At 35.8% G+C, this 24,158-nt stretch overlaps 1 protein-coding gene across 3 annotated transcripts in view; it reads right to left on the bottom strand.

Annotated features, from left to right (window-relative positions):
- Nucleotides 1-24,158, bottom strand: part of LOC136025862 (TRPL translocation defect protein 14-like) — an 81,452-nt gene that overhangs the window by 17,820 nt on the left and 39,474 nt on the right. For 2 of the 3 annotated variants that reach the window (XM_065701900.1, XM_065701902.1), the window contains 3 exons: nt 21,296-21,462; nt 16,188-16,324; nt 781-849 (listed from right to left, as the gene is read on the bottom strand). In XM_065701900.1, the coding sequence (XP_065557972.1) occupies nt 781-849; nt 16,188-16,324; nt 21,296-21,462 (373 nt within the window). The remainder of the gene's footprint in view (nt 1-780; nt 850-16,187; nt 16,325-21,295; nt 21,463-24,158) is intronic. The other variant, XM_065701901.1, reaches the window with a different exon arrangement.

Below are 24,158 nucleotides of genomic sequence, written 5' to 3'. Positions count from 1 at the left end.
TAAGAACTTTGAATGGCTAATCAAATTACATTAAATTACCAACGACAGTGAAAATGAAATATGACTATTTGAATTGTTTAAGCGGAAATCATGAACGTCTAAAAAAAAAAAAGGAACATTGGGATCTCAATTTATAATGAAAAGATCTTCACATGGAGTTATACAGTTTTTCGTAATAGCGGCGACAGATTAAAAAAAAGAAACTCAGACGAAAATTCATCGTTTTTTTTTTTTTTCAAACAGCTTAAGATGATGTATATTCCTTTGAAAGAGCAGTTGTCTTTAGAGACCAAGATATTACTAATATTTTAATTTTGTCGGACAAAAAGTGTTGTCAAATTAAAGTAAATAGTTTTGCTAATACATTTTAACGGTTCAATGTGTCAACACTGACGATAATGCGGCACTGCCTTAAATGTTTCATAATTTTGAAACAGCCAAAAGAAAAATCTTAAAAAATCACCAATTTCAGGGATGAGTGAGCCTAAGATGGGTCTAGGTGTGTATTTATTTTGGCGTCCTTGGTACTTTGTAAATCTTCTTTGGGGTCTAAGCATTGGACCCCAAAAATTCAGCTAATCGCTTTAAGAAAAATATTGGCAAAGTTGGATATATGAAGACAATTAACCCCACACATAGTTAGAGTGAACTGACACACAAACAAAAAAAAAAAAAATTCAAGTCCCTCAAAATTTAGCACTAGTTACAAAACTGAGGTGCAAATGCGGGACAAACACAGGAAAACGACGGGTCAAACAAATTTGAGTAAGAAAAATTTACTCCTTCAAGGTAAGCAGATAGCAATTGTCTCGTCCCGCTATTGTAGCTTCCATAACTTCGTGATTTTACCTACCCAAAGAGAATATGATTTCACCTTTCGTGTCAAAAAATACGGATGTAATATGATGAAACTTAATAATACAATTAAAAATATTATAAATAAAATGACAATAAGAATTTATTTATTCATTAATTATTACACGTTTAATTTGTTGCTGATTCAGAAATGGTGATTATTATTTTAATTAATCTGAATAGTAAAATACTACTTAGAAAACACATTTACAGGAATTTTGAAAGAGCTCGAAACGGTTTTTTCGAGGGGGGGGGTATATATCCTAGCCCCCTCTGGATATGGTCATACAGAAACTCCTCAAAAATCAGTTCCGATCGTAGGGAAAAGTATACTATCAGAATCACCATTGTCGAAAAACCTACACAGGATAAATAAAGCCACCCCCCATTACACCTTGAACAACAAGGAAGATCACTTTTCTGAATGCGTATCACTTATGTGTCCTTTTTTTTCTTTTCTTTTTTCTTCTGCTCCTTTTGGAAATACGCCTGCTGCTACAAGTTCAGAACAATATTAAAAGTCAGTTTATTGAACCAATATTACAAATATATTGGCTGCGGAGCAATAATTTGAAATTGAAGTTGAAGTTCAACTTCACTTTTCTAATTCACTTTTCAAGACCACTTTTCTGAATGCGTATTACTTATGTGTCCTTTTTTTTCTGCTCCTTTAGGAAATACGCCTGCTGCTACAAATTCAGACAAATATTACAAGTCAGTTTATTGAACCAATATTGAAAATATATTGGCTGCAGAGCAATAATTTGAAGTTGAAGTTTCCTCTTCACTCTTTACTTCCATCAGCAAAACTTTTTTTTAAATTAAATAGTCTTGTATGTAAAATCTCAGCATTTTGATGAAGCAAAAAAAAGGAAAAAGGAATATATATATATATATATATATATATATAAATATATATATATATATATATATATATATATATATATATATATATATATATATATATATATATATATATATATATATATATACGGATTCTGGTAATTATATATATATATATATATATATATATATATATATATATATATATATATATATATATATATATATATATATATATATATATATATATATATACGGATTCTGGTAATTATCCCACTTTTGAAATATTACGTATGACCTTTTTGCCAGGCAGTGATGCTATGCAACCAAAAAAAAAAGATAATTCCACATAACTATTAATTATCTCTATATTCAATATAAATAATATATATTATTTGCTTAACATACTCAATATGTGTATAACTTAATCATATCTTTTTCAGGATTATAATTATTTAGAACAGTGGTTCCCAACCGGTGGTACGCGTACCCCAGGGGGTACGCGAAACCCTCGCAGGGGGTACGCGAAGGTCCCAAAATTAATTTAGTCTACATCTTTAAAACTTGTTTCTGACTCAGTTCCAACATTTCCCTCAAAATCAGATAACATAACCCATTGTACGTAATTTCAGACTCATTTTCAAAACTTTCACTTTCAGTAACCCGCTAATTTTTCTCCATAGCCGTAAGGTCTCGATGCTAATTTTTCTCCATAGCCGTAAGGTCTCGATTTAAACTCAGCGAGTTCAGTATCTTGTCATCTGTTGAAACACGAAGTTCGTGAATTGTGGTTGCAAACAAAGATGGATAGATTCCTCATCAGGAATAACAAGAAGCCGAATGATGGTACCCAAAACTCTGAACCTGCACCTAAGAAGAAGAAATATGACGAATCATCGGTCGAAGTGCGTCGATATTTGTCAGAATACCTAGGGCTCGGATTTAGTGCGACAAAGTCTGATCCAGTGAATGCACAGTGCGTTCTTTGTGGTCAAGTCTTGGCCAACAGTTCCATGAAACCTGCGCATATGAACCGGCATCTCAGTACTGTGCACCCTTCTCATGTCGGTAAGCCCATAGAGTTTTTCAAGCGTAAACAAGAAGCATTCGCTAGTAACTGTTTGGAAATTGCAAAAGTGGCATCAGTTTCTTCAAAGGCTCTCCGGGCTTCGTATGCTGTTTCATATTTAGTTGCGAAACAGAAAAAACCGCACACCATCGCCGAATGTCTGATATTACCAGCACTAGTGAAAGTCAGTGAAATAATGTTTGACACGAAAACTGCTACTGCCCTTCAGTCTATACCTGTGTCGAACAATACCATTTCAAGAAGGATAGAAGACATTGCAAGCGATATTGTCATGCAGGTTATTGAGCAAATAAAGTTGACGAAGATGTTTGCGTTACAGCTTGACGAAAGCACGGATGTGTCAGGTGAAGCCCAGGTGATCGTCTTTGTTCGATATCAAGATTGTTCTGACATAAGAGAAAATATTCTGTTTTGTCAAAACCTACAGTCAAGAACAACAGGAGAAGAACTATTCAAGGTGATTGACAAATTCTTCGCAGAAGGGGGCATCTTGTGGGACTGGTGTCTATCAGTTTGCAGTGATGGAGCTGCCGCCCTAACAGGGAAGAATAATGGGCTCATGGCCTGGATAAGGAAGAAAAATCCAAAGGTGAAGTGGTTGCACTGCATCATTCACAGGCAAGCTCTTGCATCGAAAAGGATGAACGCACATCTGCACGAGACCCTCAACGAGGCTGTAAAAGTGATCAACTTCATCAAAGCCCGACCACTGAACTCAAGAATGTTCAAGTTGCTGTGCCAAGAGATGGGTTCAGAACATAAACATTTACTTCTGCACACAGAAGTTCGCTGATTGTCTCGTGGGAAGATTTTAAACAGACTTTTCGAGCTTCGACAAGAAGTTCATATGTTTCTTCTGGAGCAAAAATCTGCATTCAGTTCACTTTTTGAAAACCAGGACTGGGTCTGCAGGCTGGCCTATCTTGCGGATATTTTCGACAAACTGAATGACTTGAATCTGTCAATGCAAGGTTTCCGGACGGACGAACTCTCCCTGAATTCGAAGATGTGTGCTTTCATCAAGAAATTGGAGTTCTGGCTTAAAAAGGTTTAAAGAAACAGCGTTAGTGTCTTCCCGACCCTTGACAAGTTTGCGGACGATAGTGAAATTGATAACCTCAACACAATCTGTGATTGTATTCGGGAGCATCTGACAAAGTTGCGAGATGAACTTGTGTCATATTTCCCATCGATTATGAACCAAGATAGAACGCAGGATTGGATCCAAAATCCATTTGTTGAAGACGTGACCTCAAGCTCCGGTCTTAGTGACAAGCTTACAGAGAATCTGATCGAACTTGCCAGTGATCGCGCCTTAGAACTGAAATTCCAAAATGTAACTGTTTCCCAGTTTTGGCTGGAGGTGAAAGGAGAATACAAGGAACTAAGTGAAATCGCCATGTCTGCTTTGTTACCATTCGGATCCACTTACCTTTGTGAAGTGTCATTTTCGGCAATGTCATTGATCAAAACCAAACACAGAAACAGACTGAGTGTACAAAATGACCTTATAATTGCCGTTAGTGACATCGAGCCAAGATTTGATAATATTTTAGCAAAAAAGCAGCCTCAAGTTTCTCATTGATTTTGTACGTACATTTAAGCACCGTCATATTGGACAATAAATCTCGTGTTTTTGAAAATCTGATTTTAGTTAAGAAAAAAGTAAAACAACGATTCTCAAGAAAGGGGTACGCAAACTTTTTGGGCCTTGACTAGGGGTACGCGGACCGAAAAAGGTTGGGAACCACTGATTTAGAATAGATCTTCACGCCCCAGCTTTTTTAAAGACGGATCATTCCTGCTTTATTTCTTGGTAACCATGGAGACGAAACAAAAACAGAGGATAATTACAAGAATCCTCTTGCATGAATTTCTTACTAATTAAATCATGAAAGCACACTTATTAAACAAATCAGCAAGATTATTAGAACCTAAAATAGAGACTAATTTACATGCAAGTTTAAGAAGAATAGTCGGGCTACAATTCTTGAAAATGTGTGGGGGTGGAGGTAGTGACTCCTAATCTTTTTTATTCACATACCAAAAAAAGTATTTAGAATGTAGGAGGGGCTTTCTTAATAAAACGACCCCAAGAAGCGATTTTCTAAAATCTGAGACGATGTTAATTATTCCCTTCAATTGGCACCTCTGAGTATTGTACTGCAAATGTCTGTGACAGAATTGTGCCGAGGGGAAAACTATTTGGTACGGATAATTCCTTGTTACGGAGAAGTCCGAATAACGACTTTATCAAGTGAATTTGTGCAGCTCCCTGACACGCCTACCAATTTTCATTGTCTTAGCACGTCCAGAAGCACCAAACTCAGCAAAGCACTGAACCCCTCCCTCCTACTCCCCCAAAGAGAGCGAATCCAGTACGGTTACGGCAAACACGTATCTACGACATTTGCCTATTTTATCCACCAAGGATCATCCTGATTCCTCCACTCTAAGCGTTTTCCAAGATTTCCGATTTCCCCTCCATCTCCCCTCAATGTCAACAGATCTGGTCGGGATTTGAAATAAAAGCTCTGAGACATGAATTCCTTCTAAATATCAAATTTAATTAAGATCCGGTCAAGTTAGAAATACCTCAATTTTTCTAAATCTTCCAAATTAACACCCCCCAGCTCCTCCAAAGAGAACGAATCCGTTCCAATTATGTCAATCACGTATCTAGAATTTGTGCTTATTCTTCCCATCAAGTTTCATCCCGATCTCTCCACTATAAGCATTTTTCAAGATTTCTGTTTCCCTCCTCCAACCCCCTATGTCCCCGGATCCAATTCGAGCCAAAAACAGAGCATCTGAAGCATAAGATCCTTCTATATATCAAGTTTCATTATGATCCAATCACCTATTCGTAAGATAAAAATACCCCAATTTTCACTTCCCCCTCCAACTCCCCCTAATATAATAGGATCTGGTCGGAATTTAAATAAGAGCTTTAAAGCACAAGATCCTTCTAAATATCAAATTTCATTAATATCTGGTCACCCGTTCGTAAGCTACAAATACCTCATTTTTCCGAATCCCCCCCCAACTTCACCAAAGAGAGCGGATCCGGTCCGGTTATGTCAGTCATGTATCTTAGACTTGTTTTTATTGTTCCTCTCCAGTTTCATCCTGATCTCTCCGCTTTAAGTATTTTCTAAGATTTCCGGTCCCCCTCAACTGCCCCCCCCAATGACATTGGATCCGGTCGAGATTTAAAATAAGAGATCTGGGTTACGAGTTCCTTCTAAATATGAAGTTTCATGAAGATCTGATCACTCCTTCGTAAACACCAAGTTTCATCCTGATCCCTCCACTCTAAGCGTTTTCCATGATTTTAGGTTCCCTCCAACTCCCCCTCTCCAATGTCACCAGATCCTGTCGGGATTTAAAATAAGAGCTTTGAGACACGATATCCTTCTAAATATCAAATTTCATTGAGATCCGATCACCCGTTCGTAAGTTAAAAATACCTCATTTTTTTAATTTTTCAGAATTAACCCCCCCCCCCAACTACCCCGAAGAGAGCGGGTCCATTCCAGTTATGTCAATCATGTATCTAGTACTTGTGCTTATTTTTCCCACCAAGTTTCATCCCGATCCCTCCACTCTAAGTGTTTTCCAAGATTTTAGGTTTCCTCCTCCCAACTCCCCCCCCCCCAATGTCGCCAGATCCGGTCGGGATTTAAAATAAGAGCTCTAAGACACGATATCCTTCCAAACATCAAATTTCATTAAGATCTGATCAACCGTTCGTAATTTAAAAATACTTCATTTTTTCTTTTTTCCGAATTAACCGGCCCCCCACTCCCCCTCCCCAGATGGTCAAATCGAGAAAATGACTATTTTTAATTTAATATGGTCCGGTCCCTGATACGCCTGCGAAATTTCATCGTCCTAGCTTACCTGGAAGTGCCTATAGTAGCAAAACCGGGACCGACAGACAGGCCGACAGAATTTGCGATTGCTATATGTAACATGGTAAATACCAAGTGCCATAAAAACATAACATATCCAGAATATAAAACCGAATGAGCTTAATTATTGCAGAAGTAATGGCAAAACTTTGAACTAATGTGTACAGTCCATCCTAAGCACCAAAAAAGGACGAAAAAAGCTAAACAAAACAGATAAAAGAATACAAAATATACCGCGAATTCGTTTAATTAAAAAAACTTAGCATTTCTTATTCGCCATAATCGGTCATCCGTCTCAAAAGTTGCCTGGAACATATATTGGCTACAGGTAGTGTTGTAAATTATCGTAAAATAAAAACTCGGTAAGTAAAATTGGTAAAATAAGGTAAAATTGGTAAAATGAGGTATTAGGAAATACAGGGTAAAATTGGTGTTTTACAGTTGACTTGTAGCTACAAGACCAGTTGAGCATTTCTTTTTAAGCATCACTCACAGCTTATAATGAAAATTTTTAATGATCCCGATTTTCCTAGGCTTAAAAAAGTTAATGTCCCTTCACCTAGAGTTTCATTAATTTAATTTATTCCCTTGGTAATGCCTCAGCAATTGAACAGTGCCTGATTTCGGACATCTGTTATATATATATATATATATATATATATATATATATATATATATATATATATATATATATATATATATATATATATATATATATATATATATATATATATATACATATATATATATATATATATATATATGTATGTATATATATATATATTTTCTAGATACTTTCCAGGTTGAGGAGGGGGTGCGAAAAAACTTTAAAAAACATATCAAAAATTTGTTCATTTGTATTTTTGTTATTTCTTTACGAGTCGGACAAACATTTCGAGGGGGGGCAAATCCCCTGACTTTAAATATTAACTTTAAACATATAAGGATCCAAAATGTCCTCTTGATGAAGTGAAAAGTTACTCAGTAAGTGACGGAAAAGTGAAAAAAAGAATATATTAAGAAAGGCCATTTTCAAGTCTTACCCCTGCTGGAGAATTCTAACAGGAACTGGTGAACTAGGTATGTTGACTAACCAAGAAATGAGAAATCAAACAGAATTAAAAAATCTTACTGGAAGGCAAGGGCGTTTCCAGGATTTTGTTCAGAGGTCTATTGTTTTCAGGGGTTTCACAAACAAAACTTTACAAAACACATCAACAATTTGTTTATATGCATTTTTGTTACCTTTTTTACGAGTTGGACCAAAAGTTCGGGAGGGGGATGAAACACAGTAATCCCCCCTCCCAATACAGTCTTGTTGGAAGGTTTATCTTCAAAAATGAAAGCAACAAAAAATACAATTATTCCCTAGAATGTTTTCCATCCACCCAAACCAATTACTAAAATGAAAGATGAGGGAAAAAGAGAATATAAGTGATTATTAATATAAGTAAAGGCCTATTCGCAATGATATTTTAATCAAACAGTTCGTGGTAACGAACTCTAGTAAGGAGCGACCCGGCTCAATAGTAAACGAAACTCTAAACAACGGAAGTTTGATGCTAAAAGATAGATCATAAGAATCGAATTTTCATGCTGATTTTAAATATATAAGTTTCATCAAATTTAATCTTTGTCATCAAAAGTTACGAGCCTGAGAAAATTTGTCTTATTTTGGAAAATAGGGGGAAACATCCCATAAAAGTCAAATAATCTTAACGAAAATCACACCATCGCATTCAGCGTATCAGATAGCAAAAATTTCAAGCTCCTATCTACAATTAAATAAAAAAAAAACAAGTTTTTTGAAATGAAAGTAAGGAGCGACATTAAAACTTAAAACGAACGGAAATTGCTCCGTATTTGAAAGGGGCTTTTCCTCCTCGACACCCCGCTCCTTACGCTAAAGTTTTTTATTGTTTTAAAAAGTAGAGTTGCGAGAAAGAATCAAACTTTAGCGCAAGGAGCGGGGTGTCGAGGAGGAAAAGCCCCTTTCATATACGGAGTAATTTCTGTTCGTTTTAAGTTTTAATGTCGCTCCTTACTTTCATTTCAAAAAACTTGTTTTTTTTATTTAATTTCTGAAATTTTTGAATTAATGCATGTCTGATTTTAGCTCTCCGTTCATAAATTATTAAAATGAAATTTGCATATTAATTCTTTTTTTTTGCTAAATGGCTTTCTCTTAGTTTTGATCAGACGATTTTGAGAAATAAGGGGTGGGGAAGGAGGCCTAGTTGCCCTCCAATTTTTCGGTTACTTAAAAAGGCAACTAGATCTTTTAATTTTTAACGAACGTTTTTATTAGTAAACAAAATACGTAACTTAAGAATTAACTTACGTAACAAACTTTTATATTCTTATATTTTTGATTATATATATGAGAGGGTTGGTCCCCTCGTTAATACCTTGCTCTTCACACTAAATCTTGTTTTGTCCCAATTCTTTAAGAATGACCCCTGAATCAGAAAGGCCGTAGAATAAATAGTTGAAATTACTTAAAAAATTTTTAGCATAAAGAGCGAAGTATTTATCTCCTCCTAAATACCTCGCTCTTTATGCTAAAGTATTTTTAGAACCCCTCATATGCGTAATAATCTCTGTTTGTTTTAAGTTTTAATGCTTCTCCTTACTTTCAATTGAAAAAACTTTTTCATGTTTATATTTTCATTGTTTATTTTATAGTAATGCTAGAAAGTCCTTCGCCCTTTTCATTGAATTTCTCTTCCCCCATGAAATATTCCTCCAAGGAAAGATCCTCCCATATAGCCCCCCTCCCCTGAACCCCACACCCAAACCAAAAAAATCCCATTGATAACGTCGGTACACTTCCCAGTAACTATTACTGTATGTAAACATTGGTCAAAGTTTGTAACTTGCAGCCCCTCCCCCAGGGACTGTGGGGGGTAAGTCATCCCCAAAGACATAGTTATTATGGTTTTCGACTATGCGGAACAAAATGGCTATCTCAAAATTTTGACCCGTTGACTTTGGGAAAAAATGAGCGTGGGAGGGGGCCTAGGTGCCCTCCAATTTTTTTTGTCACTTAAAAAGGGCACTGGAACTTTTTATTTCCGTTAGAATGAGCCCTCTTGCAACACTCTAGGACCACTTGGTCGATACGATGACCCCTGGGAAAAAAAAACAAAAAAACAAATAGACACTCACCCGTGATTTGTCTTCTGGCAAAAAATACGAAATTCCACATTTTTGTAGATTGGACCTTGAAATTTTTTACATAGGGTTCTCTGATACGCTGAATGCGATGGTGCAATTTTTGTTAAGATCCTATGACTTTTAGGGGGTGTTACCCCCTATTTTCCAAAATAAGGCAAATTTTCTCAGGCTCGTAACTTTTGATGACCAAGACTAAATTTGATGAAACGTATATATTTAAAATCAGCATAAAAATCCGATTCTTTTGACATATCTTTTAGCATCGAAATTCCGCTTTTTAGAGTTTCGTTTACTATTGAGCCGGGTCGCTCAATACTACAGTTCGTTACCACGAACTGTTTGATTCCCATATTCGGTTAAGTTTCACTCTAATTGTTATGGGAATATTCCAACCCGCTTGGAAGTGCATCAAGGTGGTGTTCTTTCACCGTATCTTTTCAGTATTTGTATCCGCAGTGTGTTATACAAAATTATGCCCTTTCTTTTTTGTAATTTGGTAAATGTCTCTTGTGTTGCATATGCGGATGATATACTTCTAGATCTAGCCTCTCGAATTCCGTATCATCTATTTCAAAACATTTCAAAACTGTTGGTCTGTCATTGAATATTGATAAGTGTGAGTACCCAGTCTTTAATGCAAAGTCTATGCCCATTTGAAATCCGCGTTCTAACTTCTCCATCCATTAGTGTCTCTGATTTGCGGCGGTCAAGCATTCATATTTATTGGAATCTACTAGCTTTTAGGATCAATATTGTACGGCATATTCAAGAAAACTTAAAGCGGGTTATGGTAAAATAGTAGCTAATCGTGGTCATTATTATCGAAAAGCGCTTGCATTGCTATACACTAGTTTTTGCGACCATTCTATACTTTTCCTATCTGGTATTTCACCTATCCTGAAAAAAAGACAAGATCTGGCTGAATTGTGTATATTATATTTCCGCTATTGTACGTTTCTGTTTCATTTACCCCGGTCTTATAGGAAAAAGAAAATAATTTGGTATTTCGGGGCTTCTGACATTATTACTCCTTTGCGGAAGTTAGGCTCAAAATTGGAAAAGGATTATATTTTTTCTCTGGGCCCCTTCCACCTCTTAGTTCGTTTATTTTCCCGTTAGTTTTCACCTGTTTTCGCTTTATAGTTGTGTTATCTCTTAGCAGTTCTTTCGTTAGTTGAGTTATGGTTGTGGTATATATGTTTTATCGCTCGTATTGTTGTGTTATTTTCAAATTATACTCCATAATAGAGAGGCTCCGAACACCCAGCATTGTATATTAAGCTCTGAATTTGACGTTTTTTTCTAACGTGACCAGATTCGTCCTGTGCCCTGCGCCCTTTTCATTGAATTTTTCTTCCCCCATGACATATTTCTCCAAGGAAAGATCCTCCCCCATAGCCCCCTCCCCTCAACCCTACCCCCAAAACCAAAAAATCCCCCTGAAAACGTCTGTACACTTCCCAATAACCATTATTATATGTAAACACTGGTCGAAGTTGTAACTTGCAGCCCCTCCCCCAGGGACTGTGGGGGAGTAAGTCATCTCCAAAGAAATAGTTATTATAGTTTTCGACTATGCTGAACAAAATGGCTATCTCAAAATTTTGATCCGTTGACTTTGGGAAAAAATGAGCGTGGGAGGGGGCCTAGATGCCCTCCAATTTTTTTGTTCACTTAAAAAGGGCACTAGAACTTTTCATTTCCGTTAGAATGAGCCCTCTTGCGACATTCTAGGACCACTTGGTCGATACGATGACCCCTGGGGAAAAGAAAAAAAAAAATAAATAAATAAACACGCACCCGTGATTTGTCTTCTGGCAAAAAATACAAAATTCCACATTTTTGTAGATAGGAGCTTGAAACTTCTACAGTAGGGTTCTCTGATACGCTCAATCTGATGGTGTCATTTTCGTTAATATCCTACGACTTTTAGGGGGTGTTTCCCCCTATTTTTCTAAATAACGCAAATTTTCTCAGGCTCGTAACTTTTGATGGGTAAGACTAAACTAGATGAAACTTATATATTTAAAATCAGCATTAAAATGCGATTCTTTTCATGTAGCTATTGATATCAAAATTCAATTTTTTAGAGTTTTGGTTACTATTGAGCCGGATCGCTCCTTACTACAGTTCATTACCACGAACTGTTTGAAAACGTGGAATTTTGTATTTTTTGCCAGAAGGCAGATCGCGGATGCGTGTTTATTTGTTTGTTTTTTTGTTTTTTGTTTTTTTTTCCCAGGGGTGATCGTATCGACCCAGTGGTCCGAGAATCTTGCGAGAGGGCTCATTCCAACGGAAATGAAAAGTTCTAGTGCCCTTTTTAATTAACCGAAACATTTGGAGGGCACCTAGGCCCCCTGCCACGCTAATTATTTTCCCAAAGTCACTGGATCAAAATTCTGAGATAGCCATTTTATTCAGCGTAGTCAAAAAGCCTTATAAATATGTTTTTGGGGACGAATTACTCCCCCACAGTCCCCGTGGGAGGGGCCACAAGTTACAAACTTTGACCAGTGCTTACATATAGTAATGGGTTATTTGGAAGAGTACAGACGTTTTCTGGGGGATTTTTAGGTTGAGGGGGGAGTTGAGAAGAGTTGGGGGAACGATTTTCTGGGGGAATATGTTTTTTGCCAGAGAACAGATCACGGATGGGTGTTTTTTTTTTTCAGGGGTCATCGTATCGACCAAGTGGCCTTAAAACCTTGCAAGAGGGCTCATTCTAACGGAAATGAAAAGTTCTAGTGCCCTTTTTAAGTGACCGAAAAAATTGGAGGGCACCTAGGCCCCCTCCCACACATTTTTTTCCCAAAGTCAACGGACCAAATTTTGTGATAGCCATTTTGTTCCGCATAGTCGAAAACCATAATAACTATGTCTTTGGGATGACTCACTCCCCTACAGTCCCTGGGGGAGGGGCTGCAAGTTACAAACTTTGTCCAGTGTTTACATACAGTAATGGTTATTGGCAAGTGTACAGACGTTTTCAGGGGGATTTTTTGGGTTTGGGGTTGGGGTTGAGGGGAGGGGACTATGTGGGAGGATCTTTCCTTGGAGGAATATGTCATGGGGGAAGAGAAATTCAATGAAAAGGGCGCTGGATTTTCTAGCATTACTATAAAAAAAAACAATGAAAAAATTAACATGAAAAAGTTTTTTTCAACTGAAAGTAAGGAGTAGCATTAAAACTTAATACGAACAGAGATTATTACGCATATGAGGGGTTCTAAAAATACTTTAGCATAAAGAGCGAGGTATTTAGGAAGAGATAAATACCTTGCTCTTTATGCTAAAGTATTTTTAGTAATTTCAACTATTTATTCTACGGCCTTTCTGATTCAGGGGTCATTCTTAAAGAATTGGGACAAAGCTTAAGATTTAGTGTAAAGAGCGAGTTATTAACGAGGGGACAAACCCCCTCATATACATAATAAAAAATATAAGAATATAAAAGTTTGTTACGTAAGTTAATTCTTAATTTACGTATATTTTTTACTAATAAAAACGTTCGTTAAAAATTAAAAGTTCTAGTTGCCTTTTTAAGTAACCGAAAAATTGGAGGGCAACTAGGCCTCCTTCCCCACCCCTTATTTCTCAAAATCGTCTAATCAAAACTAAGAGAAAGCCATTTAGCAAAAAAAGAATTAATATGCAAATTTCATTTTATTAATATGCGGAGAGCCAAAATCAAATGCATTAATTCAAAAACGTTCAGAAATTAAATAAAAAAAAGCAAGTTTTTTTAACTGAAAGTAAGGAGAGATATTAAAACTTAAAACGAACAGAAATTACTCCGTATATGAAATGGGTTGTCCCCTCCGCAATCCCTCGCTCTTTACGCTAAAGTTTGACTCTTTGCCACAATTCTACTTTTTAAAACAATTAAAAATTTTAGCGTAAAGAGCGAGGCGTTGAAGAGGCGTTATTTTTTTTTATTTAATGATAGCAAGAATCAGCTGGTATTAATGTGAGCCAATCAGAAAATTCTACAGAAAAAAACTGATTGGCTCAATTTAGCGCTGGCTAGATTTTGTTATTAGTGAAATATCACAGTAAATTAGCTTCAAGAGGATTTTTTTTTGTTAGCTGACGAAGAATTAATAAAACGCCAGCAAGACCATAGGGCTTGCCCCATACGGTTCACAGTACTTGTCGATTGCGAGAGTAGAAAGTTCAGGAAATGTTGTCAAAACATGCAGCCTCTATTTTTAATTCGTCCGAAGTTCTGATTTCTTTTAAATCCTTTCCAATTTCCTTTATTTGTTAAAACCAAATCCATGAACAATTCAAGTGGTCTTGCCATAGAAAATTTCTGCGCATTCAATTGTCATCCAAGGGGCAGTAACGAGCGGTGTGGCATGCAATTCATAAAAAATCACATTACCATTAACGCCATCTAAGCTAGGTACTAAAAAGAATTCTTCACCTTGGAGGCGAATACACTCCCACTCTTATTTCTCAATTTTTACAATGTCACTAATAGAAAGAAAATACTAAAGAAAAAAAATCGTCGTCGATGTAAATAATACGTTGAAATTCATAATCAGTTAGAAGTTCCTAGTCTCTACCCAGCCTTCTGCCCCTTTCCATCTTATAAAAAGTAAAAATCCATCGATATAACTCAATTTACCTCCGGTACTGTCATTTTTTAATCTCTGATCATCCCTCTAGTGAACCTCCTTGCCTCGTAATTCATGATTTACATGAAAGTGTCAAGTCAGTACCCCTTTGATCTAGACAACGACAATATATCGCCTTAAGTTTAAAATAGACCTAGCTTTATGCTACCAACGTCTCGGACTTCAATTTAAAACTATGTTTATGTTAGGTCCAACCACAAGGACATTGTGTGTCCTACCTCAAGGATAAACTATCTGAACGTAGTCTGGGGCTAAAGTAAACTTAAATATTGTGTCATTGAAGGGATTTTTGAGCCAATTGAAAGAAAGCCGCGCAAAATTTGTGCAATGCAACAAAAAATTCAGACAGCTAAATTGTGATCATCCTAAGCGTCTGCTTTCGAATGAAGAAGAAGACCCCTCTTCTCAGAGGGAGTAGAAACATTCAGTACCTGGCTGAAGCCTTAACCCGTAAACTAATTTGACAGACCAGAATTAGCATTATTGATCACAAACTTGTATTTAGTTTCTATATTGAACTGAGTTAAGCTTGCTAAATGTGTAGCATAGTATGGCATACTTCTCTATGTATACTAATTGACTAATTGACGTAAACTAATTTGACGGACCAGAATTAGCACTATTGATCACAAACTTGTATTTAGTTTCTATATTAAACTGAGTTAAGCTTGCTAAATCTGTAGCATAGTATGGCATACTTCTCTATGTATACTAATTGACTAATTGACGTAAACTAATTTGACGGACCAGAATTAGCACTATTGATCACAAACGTGTATTTAGTTTCTATATTAAACTGAGTTAAGCTTGCTAAATGTGTAGCATAGTATGGCATACTTCTCTATGTATACTAATTGACTAATTGACGTAAACTAATTTGACAGACCAGAATTAGCATTATTGATCACAAACTTGTATTTAGTTTCTATATTGAACTGAGTTAAGCTTGCTAAATGTGTAGCATAGTATGGCATACTTCTCTATGTATACTAATTGACTAATTGACGTAAACTAATTTGACGGACCAGAATTAGCACTATTGATCACAAACGTGTATTTAGTTTCTATATTAAACTGAGTTAAGCTTGCTAAATGTGTAGCATAGTATGGCATACTTCTCTATGTATATTTTACCGAAAACAGGCTGTGCTTAATCTATTTTCAGTTTTTTTCGAAAATCATTTTTCGAAATCTAGGTGGGGGATCTTTTATTTTTTTTTATGGAAGTATGAAACAAGGTATTGCTAAGAGTCTAGGCAGAGGGGACAACTGAGCATTTTGTTTCTATAGACCTTGCTGAAGGACGTACTTTCAAGTAATGTCAATTTCTACCTTTAAAAGTAACCTGTAAAAGTCTATTTGTGTAACTAATGGAAGAAAATGGTCATAAGTCTCACTGACCAAGGATTTGTTTTCGATTTGTCTCATGAAAATACAAGGAAAAAATATTTTTTAAACCTAGGGGGGGGGATTTTTATTTATATTATGAAAGTACAAAAATAAGACATTGTTCAAAATATAGGGGGTGGTGGAGATGGGAAGTGTGCACTTTCTTTGTATCATAAGCCTTACCGAAGGATGTAGCTTATATTTGATCTTTAAAGAAAAGTAAGTGTCAAATTGTACATCAACTGAAAAAAAAAGAACTTTTTTAAACAATTTTACCTCAAGCGTATAAAAAGCCTCAGCACCTTTTGCCGCAGTCACCATATGGATAATATGATTGTATCGAGTGTCTCTCAACCCAACAGGATTCATTCCATTTTTGGCCATTATATATTCCCAGTCTTTCTTTGGCACAACTAAAAACATGCAAAATCGTAATAAACCACAACAAAACTTAAAATATAAGTTGTCGTAATGTTTTAATAAAATAAAAGATTTATAACATGGAGGCTTTGGGATGGATTGGAATGGAGGAGGAGTACACGTAGTTGTGTTGGCTTCAGGTGGCTTGGTGCAGCGGTGAGTTGCTAGTAGTAATGGTAGTAGTAGTAAAGAATTACTTTTTAGCAGGACTGATTTACAAATAACACTCTAATTACTCATAAATATCTGATTAGTTAAGCTTAAGACTGCTGACTAAAGGACGAAGTGATTACAAAATTAGCAGAATTTAATTCCCTTTAAATTTTCTACATCTGATACAAAATACAACTAGAATTTCGTGTAAAATCAAATTTTTCTTGATAACTCTGTGTAGTCAGGTAACTGTACGAGCATATAAAATGTGAAATGACTTTGAGAATTCTTATACAGCCAAAGACGATGGAAAATGTTTATACGTGCGATTGCAAGAAGTTCATTCCAAATTTTTCTATATAATCTAAATTTCTAAATAATCATTCCAAATTCTAAGTTTTAAATTTTTCTCGATAATTCTGTATTGTCAAGCAACTGAAAGAGTATCTAAAATGCGAAATTACTTTGTGAACACGTAAACACCCAAAAACGATGGAAAATCCTTAAACATGCGAATAGTTCATTCCAAAGCTAGATTTTTAGATGCTGACCAAGAGACATCATATTTACAAGTAATCATATTACTCCGGGGGGTATTATAATCCGGGGCACTGTTGAATTGCTATTTAAAATTCCCGAGTTAGTGCACAGAGGCAAGTTTTAACTTCGTGTTTATACATTGGTACAGGACTTACATGTTAAGTTAAATCAGAATTACGGAAGGACATGACAGAGCAACGCCATTTCCTTCATTTCCTTTACCAAAAGTTGCCTAAAACGTGGAAAGTTTTCACTTGACAAAAATAAGAGGTAATCCGAACAGGTCCTAGGCTACTTTTTGTCAGGGAGCCACACGAGAGAAATGTTGATATTTAAAGATTGAGCAAGCAAGCAGGAAATGTTGATATTTAAGGATTGAGCAAGCAAGCAGGATCAGCAAGCAGCAAAAGGTGAAAAAGTTAGCAAGCAGGAAATGTTGATATTTAAGGATTGAGCAAGCAAGCAGGATCAGCAAGCAGCAAAAGGTGAAAAGGTTGGAGGAAAAGGTGAGCAAGCAAGCAGGAAATTTTGATATTTAAGGATTGAGCAAGCAAGCAGGATCAGCAAGCAGCAAAAGATTTGAGTGTGCAATCTAATGCAATCGACCAAGCTGAAAACGAAAATCGGGGTTATATAGTCGACAAATGGGTGCGACATCCACATTTCTTCAAATTCCCTAAAAATCCATTGAAACTGCAAAAAATATCTTAAAACCGATAAAAAATTACAGGTTACTCCAAAATTGTTCAGCTATACCTCAGATCGAAGGTGATTAAATAAAAAAAACATATTCTCTTTTCAAAACGGTTTTATCTTTTGCCGTTCAGTTGTAATCACAAAATTTCGACGAAAAAGTTAACACAATTTATCTCTCTTTTGGATTAATCTTGATCCATCTTGAAAATTTGCCTGAACGAGGTGTATTTTTTGTAACGGCTTCTGTATGAGATTTATTGTCCAAAAAATGACTGATCCAGAAATTCTCTAACCCTTCTCGTTTTTGAACTATTGACAAAAAAGCGGATTGACCCGACTTTGAGCTCGGATAAGCAGCGGCATCTATCCAGTGTGAATGCGTCAGGGTTCACCCGGCCAGATAGATTTGCCAAGATAAGCTGAATAGAAAAAGTCAAGCAAAGGAGTCTAAACGCCCAATTGTGGAAGACCTTAAACTTGATTTGCACTTGATGCAACAGGTGTAGACACTGAAGGTAGGCTTTCCTTGTGAAACATATTTACAGTACAAAGGATTTTGATATGTCCTGCTCTGAATGCCCAGGTCAGTTAGAAGCCAGGCACATGACCATATAATAAATAAGTTGAATAGCGTAGGCTAATGGAAACTGTTTTTCATTAAAAATTGTTCGTTGAAGAATTATCTACTTAGCAGCCGTAGAATAAATTGTAGCTGCAGTTATTTAGGTTTTATTGCTATTTTAGCAGTTCTCACTTCTAGCCTACTCTTTTGGTTTCTCAACTACCGGTGAGTGTTGAACTCTTGTGTAAACAGTCTCTCTTTCCTGGTTGTTAAATGACTATGCCAGGATCCGGGTTCCAGACTGGGGACAGGATCCCGGTTCGTTGACTAGTTTAACAAAGTCCAAGGAGGTCTGTGATTGGCTGCTGGACGAGTCTCCGCCTTATTGCTATTTTGACAGCTCTCTAGCCTACTCTTTTGGGTTATCAACTACCGGTGAGTGTTGACCTCTTGTGTGAACAGTCTCTCTTTTCTGGTTCATAAATGAATAATATTATTGAGTTAAAAGAAAATACTAATCCAGTTAAGTGATATCTAGGGATAGTCTGTTTTTTTTTCTTTTAGCAAATACACCCAGCATCACACTTAATTCAAAAGCTAATGTTCTACTTTGCTTCTTGCTGTCAGTGCCTGCCAGTCATTTTTACTGAGTTAATAGTAGTAGCCAAAGCGATTTTGTTTAAGTACAGTGCAGGAAAACTTGAAAAGAATCCGGTCTTAGTGACAAATAATTCTTCGAACCTGGAAATCTGACAAGAATAAATTCACTAGCCAACCGAAATGTTTTGATAGTATTTATGATCTCAGCAGTGATGAATACTGCGCTCAAAAGCTAGCTTAAACTTTTTTTTTGTCTTTTAACATTACTGCCGCCGAGATTCCGTTAAAGTAGACACGAATTCCTTTCACCAAGAAAGGAATTCCCGGCCCGCTAGACGTTTTCCTACTTGTATTCTACTCTCTACTCACCATCAGAATCCTTTCAAGTAGACCGAATTCCTTTCAACTCGACAGGGATTCTTGCCAGTGTAAACGTCACTTTAATTTACTCCTGTAATACAAGTTGTACAACAAATACAAAACTGGATTTTATCTAGAGAAATGTCACAAACTGTTAAGCCGTAAAAAAATGTTATATTCCCAGTATTGTTAGCTATGTTTTAACATAAACTTTTTAAGGCATACAATTTACCTCACTAATTTATTCTTTGATATGGAATAACTAAAGAAAACGGTTGGAATTTTTGAGAGCCCCAAAAAAATAAGAAAGAATGATTTTTCTTTTTGCTTTGTTTGCCAAGATGAAAAGAAAGAAAACCTGTCAATCATCAAAAGCTCTAAGAGGCTACTTGAGACATTGAAAACATCTGCTGATCCCAATTTCAGAATATTGCTTACTCAGGCGTCAAAAGACAGTTTTTTGTCTAAAAGTCCGAAATGGCATCCCAGCTGTCACTGCCAGCTCATGTACACCATCAGGAAAGGAACTTCTGCTCCAGAGCGGTGTTCCAGCACTGAATATGTAAGCACTACCAGAAAAAACGCGTTCGGAACCTGCAACCGTTTCCTTCTCATACAAAACTTGTTATTTGTTTTGCTCAAAAAAAGGAAGCAGTAAAAAAAAAAAAACTCTCTAAAGTTACCCAATGTTAAAACTTTTTCTCGCCACACGGCCAGTGGTATTCAGCAGAGTTAGTGGGACTGACCTAATAGCAGCTTAGGCAAAGTACCACAAAAAGTGCATTGACAAATTTATGGCTACAAAGCCAAAATGTGACGTTGTGCATGATGTGAACAAAACAATATTTGCCCAGTTTTTAGAAGGGATTCTAGGCTTAAAGAAAAAGGATTTACCACATTTCTGATTTCAAAGAAAAGCTAAGAAAAGTTTTAATTGACAATGGACTTGTTAGGCAGAAGCATAGACTGCTTTGGCTTAAAAAGAAGTTTGGACAGACATTTCGGGAGCTAGCTAATCAAGATTGTGGATCATAGAAAAGGGACGTTTTACCTCCTGAAAGGAACAGTTTCGGCTGGCGATATGGTAGCACAATGTAAGGCGATGATTGAAGAATTTGAAGACAGTGCTGTTCTAATAGAAGGCTCTTTGAAACTTTGAAGAGCGTTTGAGCTGTACCCATGAAGAGGCCGATACAAGAGTTTTGTTACACATGTTGGACTGTTTGGAGAGAGGTTTCGATGTTGTTTTGGTCGATGCGAATGACACAGACATTGTTGTCATCTGGCTATATCACTACATGTTATTCCTTGGGAACCACCCAAATTGTGAAAAGCAAAAAGTTTATGTCAGGTCTCACAGCTATTCAGTGCCTATATATCGGCTTTGCAGCAATTTACCGAACGATTTTGTTAACCCCATCTACCTTCTTCATACGCTTTCAGGGTGTGATACCGTAGGTTTCATGTTTTCTAAAGAAAAACGTGTGGTGGTCAAGGATGTCGAGAAATGGGGATTGGAGAAACCGATTGCTTTGCCTTTGAAAGAGATACAGAAGTCAATGCTCGGCCCTGCGGTTCTAGAAAAATTCAGTGTGATTTGCAAAAAGGTCGTTGTTGCCTCATACGGAAAACACCCAGACCACTTTATCTCTCTTAATGAATTATGAGTGCATTTGTACCCTCGAAAGCGGAAGCTTAAGTATTTGCCACCATCCGACGCTGCTTTTGAGTGTCATGCTAAGCGCGTGTACCTGGAGTTGGAATTATTTTTTTTTTGCAAGCAAACCGAGATGGATCCCCGCGATTTAGCTGGATGTTTCAAGACGGTAGGGTTAGGCCAATTGTCTCTACCCTTCAGGCATTTCCAGAGGGTGTGGTCCCCCAGTACTGCTATATAAAAGAAACAAAGTGAAATAAAAAATAAATAAAAAAGTGAAATAAAATCCAGGTTACAGTGAATATAAAATAAATAAAGTGAAAAAGTGAAATAAAATAAAGCTTACAAAGAATGTAAAATAAATAAAGCGAAAAAGTGAAATAAAATAAAGCTTACAGGCTGAAGCGTCCATTGCTCCTCTGTCGCATATAACCAAACAATTCCTTTGACAATTCTCAGCTAGGGTAAAAAAGGTGTTCTCAATCTCAATCATGGCTTTCAGAAGGTGTTCTTGAAACTGCAGCTGAACTTCGTTGGTTAAATCAGCAAATTTAATTCCACCACTGAAAACACATATTCAAATGATCAAAACAATAAATTTTATTGAATGAATTAGATTAATTAACAATCTGATTAAACATGAATAATCAATTGATCAAGAAATTAGCTCAATCAAGAAATCATATCATTCTATTATGAATTCATTGAAACTAATTCAAGAATTTAATTAATTAATTAAGCACTACTAAAACTACAGCATGAACTTCCTTGATAACATCAGTGAATTCAATTTCACAAATAAAAACAATTAATCAAATGAATGCAAATAATAAACAAATAAAATAAATTAGATTAATTAACAATCTTATTTAAAAATGAGTAATCAGTTCATCAAGAAATAGGTTCAATTCAGAAATTATATCATTTTATAATGAATTCATTAAAACTAATACAATTGATTAATTAATTAATCAACTATTGAAACTACAGCTGAACTTCCTTGATAAAATCAGCAAATTTAATCCCGTCACTAAAACAAATTATCAAGTGAATTAAAACAATAGAACTAATTAAATGAATTAGACTAATTAAAAATCCCATTGAAAAATGAATGATCAATTCAACCATAAATTAGTCCAATTAAGAAATTAAATCACTCATTAATGAATTCATTAAAACTAATTCAATTATTTAATCAATCAATCAAGTACTATTGAAAATACAGCTGAACTTCCATGATAAAATCAGCAAACTTCATTACACCATCAAAAATGAGTGATGATATTAAATCAAATAATAAAGTTAGCGGATGTTCTGAGTTCTTTATTTAATAATAAATATCATAATTTCATAGTTTAATTTTAATAAATTTCAATAAAAAATAAATTAAATTAAATAATTAATTCATTAAAATATAGATAATTTCGAAAGTTTCATCTTTAAAGTTTCATTTTAAAAGGTTTCATCCCTATTTTGAACTGTTTTACTTTCATTAAAATATGGTTAATTAATTCATTAGCTTACAATAGGAAATCAGTTAATTAATTTAATCAACTAATTTGATTTAGACCTTAGTTAATGAACCACTAAAAATAGAATGTGTAAGTAACAAAATGAATAACAAAGCTAATCAATCTACACTACAAAGAGTAGTACATTAAATTAACAATGTTAGGTGACAGACGTAAGAAATCAAAAACCTTTCCCGATGTTGCGGTTATATTTTTCCAAGTTTCAGAGGTTTAAAATACCACCAAAGTAGGAACTATAAAATACCCTCTGAGCTTTTCACACAACTTTAGAACAATTGCCGTTTCTTTTACTCCCTTTAGAACTTAGCTTGTGCGAAATTTTGGAAACACTCCATTTTTCTGATTTCTAAGTAACTCGAAGCATTTACGCTATTAAGAAGGAAGGTGGAAAAATGTTTCTCCCGTTCAAACAAGCGGCGATAAGGCCTGGAAAAAAGGAAAATTTCACGCTACGGCATACACCTTTGGTACCCCAGTCTCCATGAGATGTCGTCTCATTTTCAGCCATATCCTCCATTCAAGGACATACATAAAGAGGAAGGGGTTCAATGAGGAATAGGCCAGGCCCAGCAATAGAAGACTAGCGGTTGTAAAGGCCACAAAATTTCAACAAATTCGGAAAAGGCAAATTCATAAACGTACCTATACCCAGACAAAATGTCCAAAAGTCCTACCCGTAATTTTGAAAAACTTTTATGACAATATGAAGACATAAACTATATACCATAAATGTTCGAGACATAAAATACAACTGGTCCATAGATTTTTTTTTTTCTGGCAAACTTGAGCTTCTATTATTTCATTTTTTCTACTAAAATAAAACTCAATGCAACTGTTTTTTTTTATATTGGGTTAAAAAAAGAGTATTTGAAGAATTCGTTGTTGATAAGAGGGGATAGTTTGGATTTAGGGGAGAGAATGAAATTTTTGGGAAAATTAATGTTAACGACCGGTCCCTACTTTTGCCTTATGTGTGGATATGAGAATGAGAATCTCTCTCATATTGTATCCGAAAGTAAAGAGCTGTCTGAGTTGTGTAATGAATGTTTGGGATGAGTGTTTGGGAGTGAATGTTGGTTAATTGAGCGGATGGCTGAGAGAAACACGTGTGCTATTAAAAAGTTGTGTAAGTTTCTTCATTTAGGGATTAAACGTAAGGAACTATGCTTGAGGAGATAGCTTGCTACGGTTTATCTATGATTGATCTTGTACTGATCTGTAATGAGATCAAAGGCGAATCCAGAATTTTCCTTCAGAGGGGAGTTTTTTTCTGGAGGGGTACAAAAATACGTCAAAAATTTGTTTGTATAGATTTTGTTACGTTTTTACGATTCAGGCAAAAATGGCGGGGGGAGGGGGTGCTTAGGATTAGTAGCCTCCACCCTGGATACGGCCTTGAATGATATCCCATAATTTCTTTCTGTTTTTGACCCTTCGATCGAAAATTAAACCCACGATCTACTGAAAAATATCGACAACTGAAATATTGCCAATTTCAAGCAAATACCGGTGAATGAACCCACCTATACGATTATACGGACACTAAGGTCAGACCAATAGGGAAGGGACGAAAAATATTTTTTCTTGCAATAGGGGGGGGGGGCGAGATACGAAGTTTGATAATTTCCTGTCTACAGTCGTCTTTTTGCTGTAACAGTAAGTGGCAAGAAAAGGGATTCTTGATCCTTAATCCAGTAAAGCATTTTCTTGGCTGGTGGGGGGCATGA

This window comes from Artemia franciscana, chromosome 4 (genome assembly GCF_032884065.1).
Source record: "Artemia franciscana chromosome 4, ASM3288406v1, whole genome shotgun sequence".
Taxonomy (NCBI): domain Eukaryota; kingdom Metazoa; phylum Arthropoda; class Branchiopoda; order Anostraca; family Artemiidae; genus Artemia; species Artemia franciscana.
The sequence above is the reverse complement of the archived record's forward strand: the minus strand, read 5'-3'. Positions and strand labels throughout refer to the sequence as shown.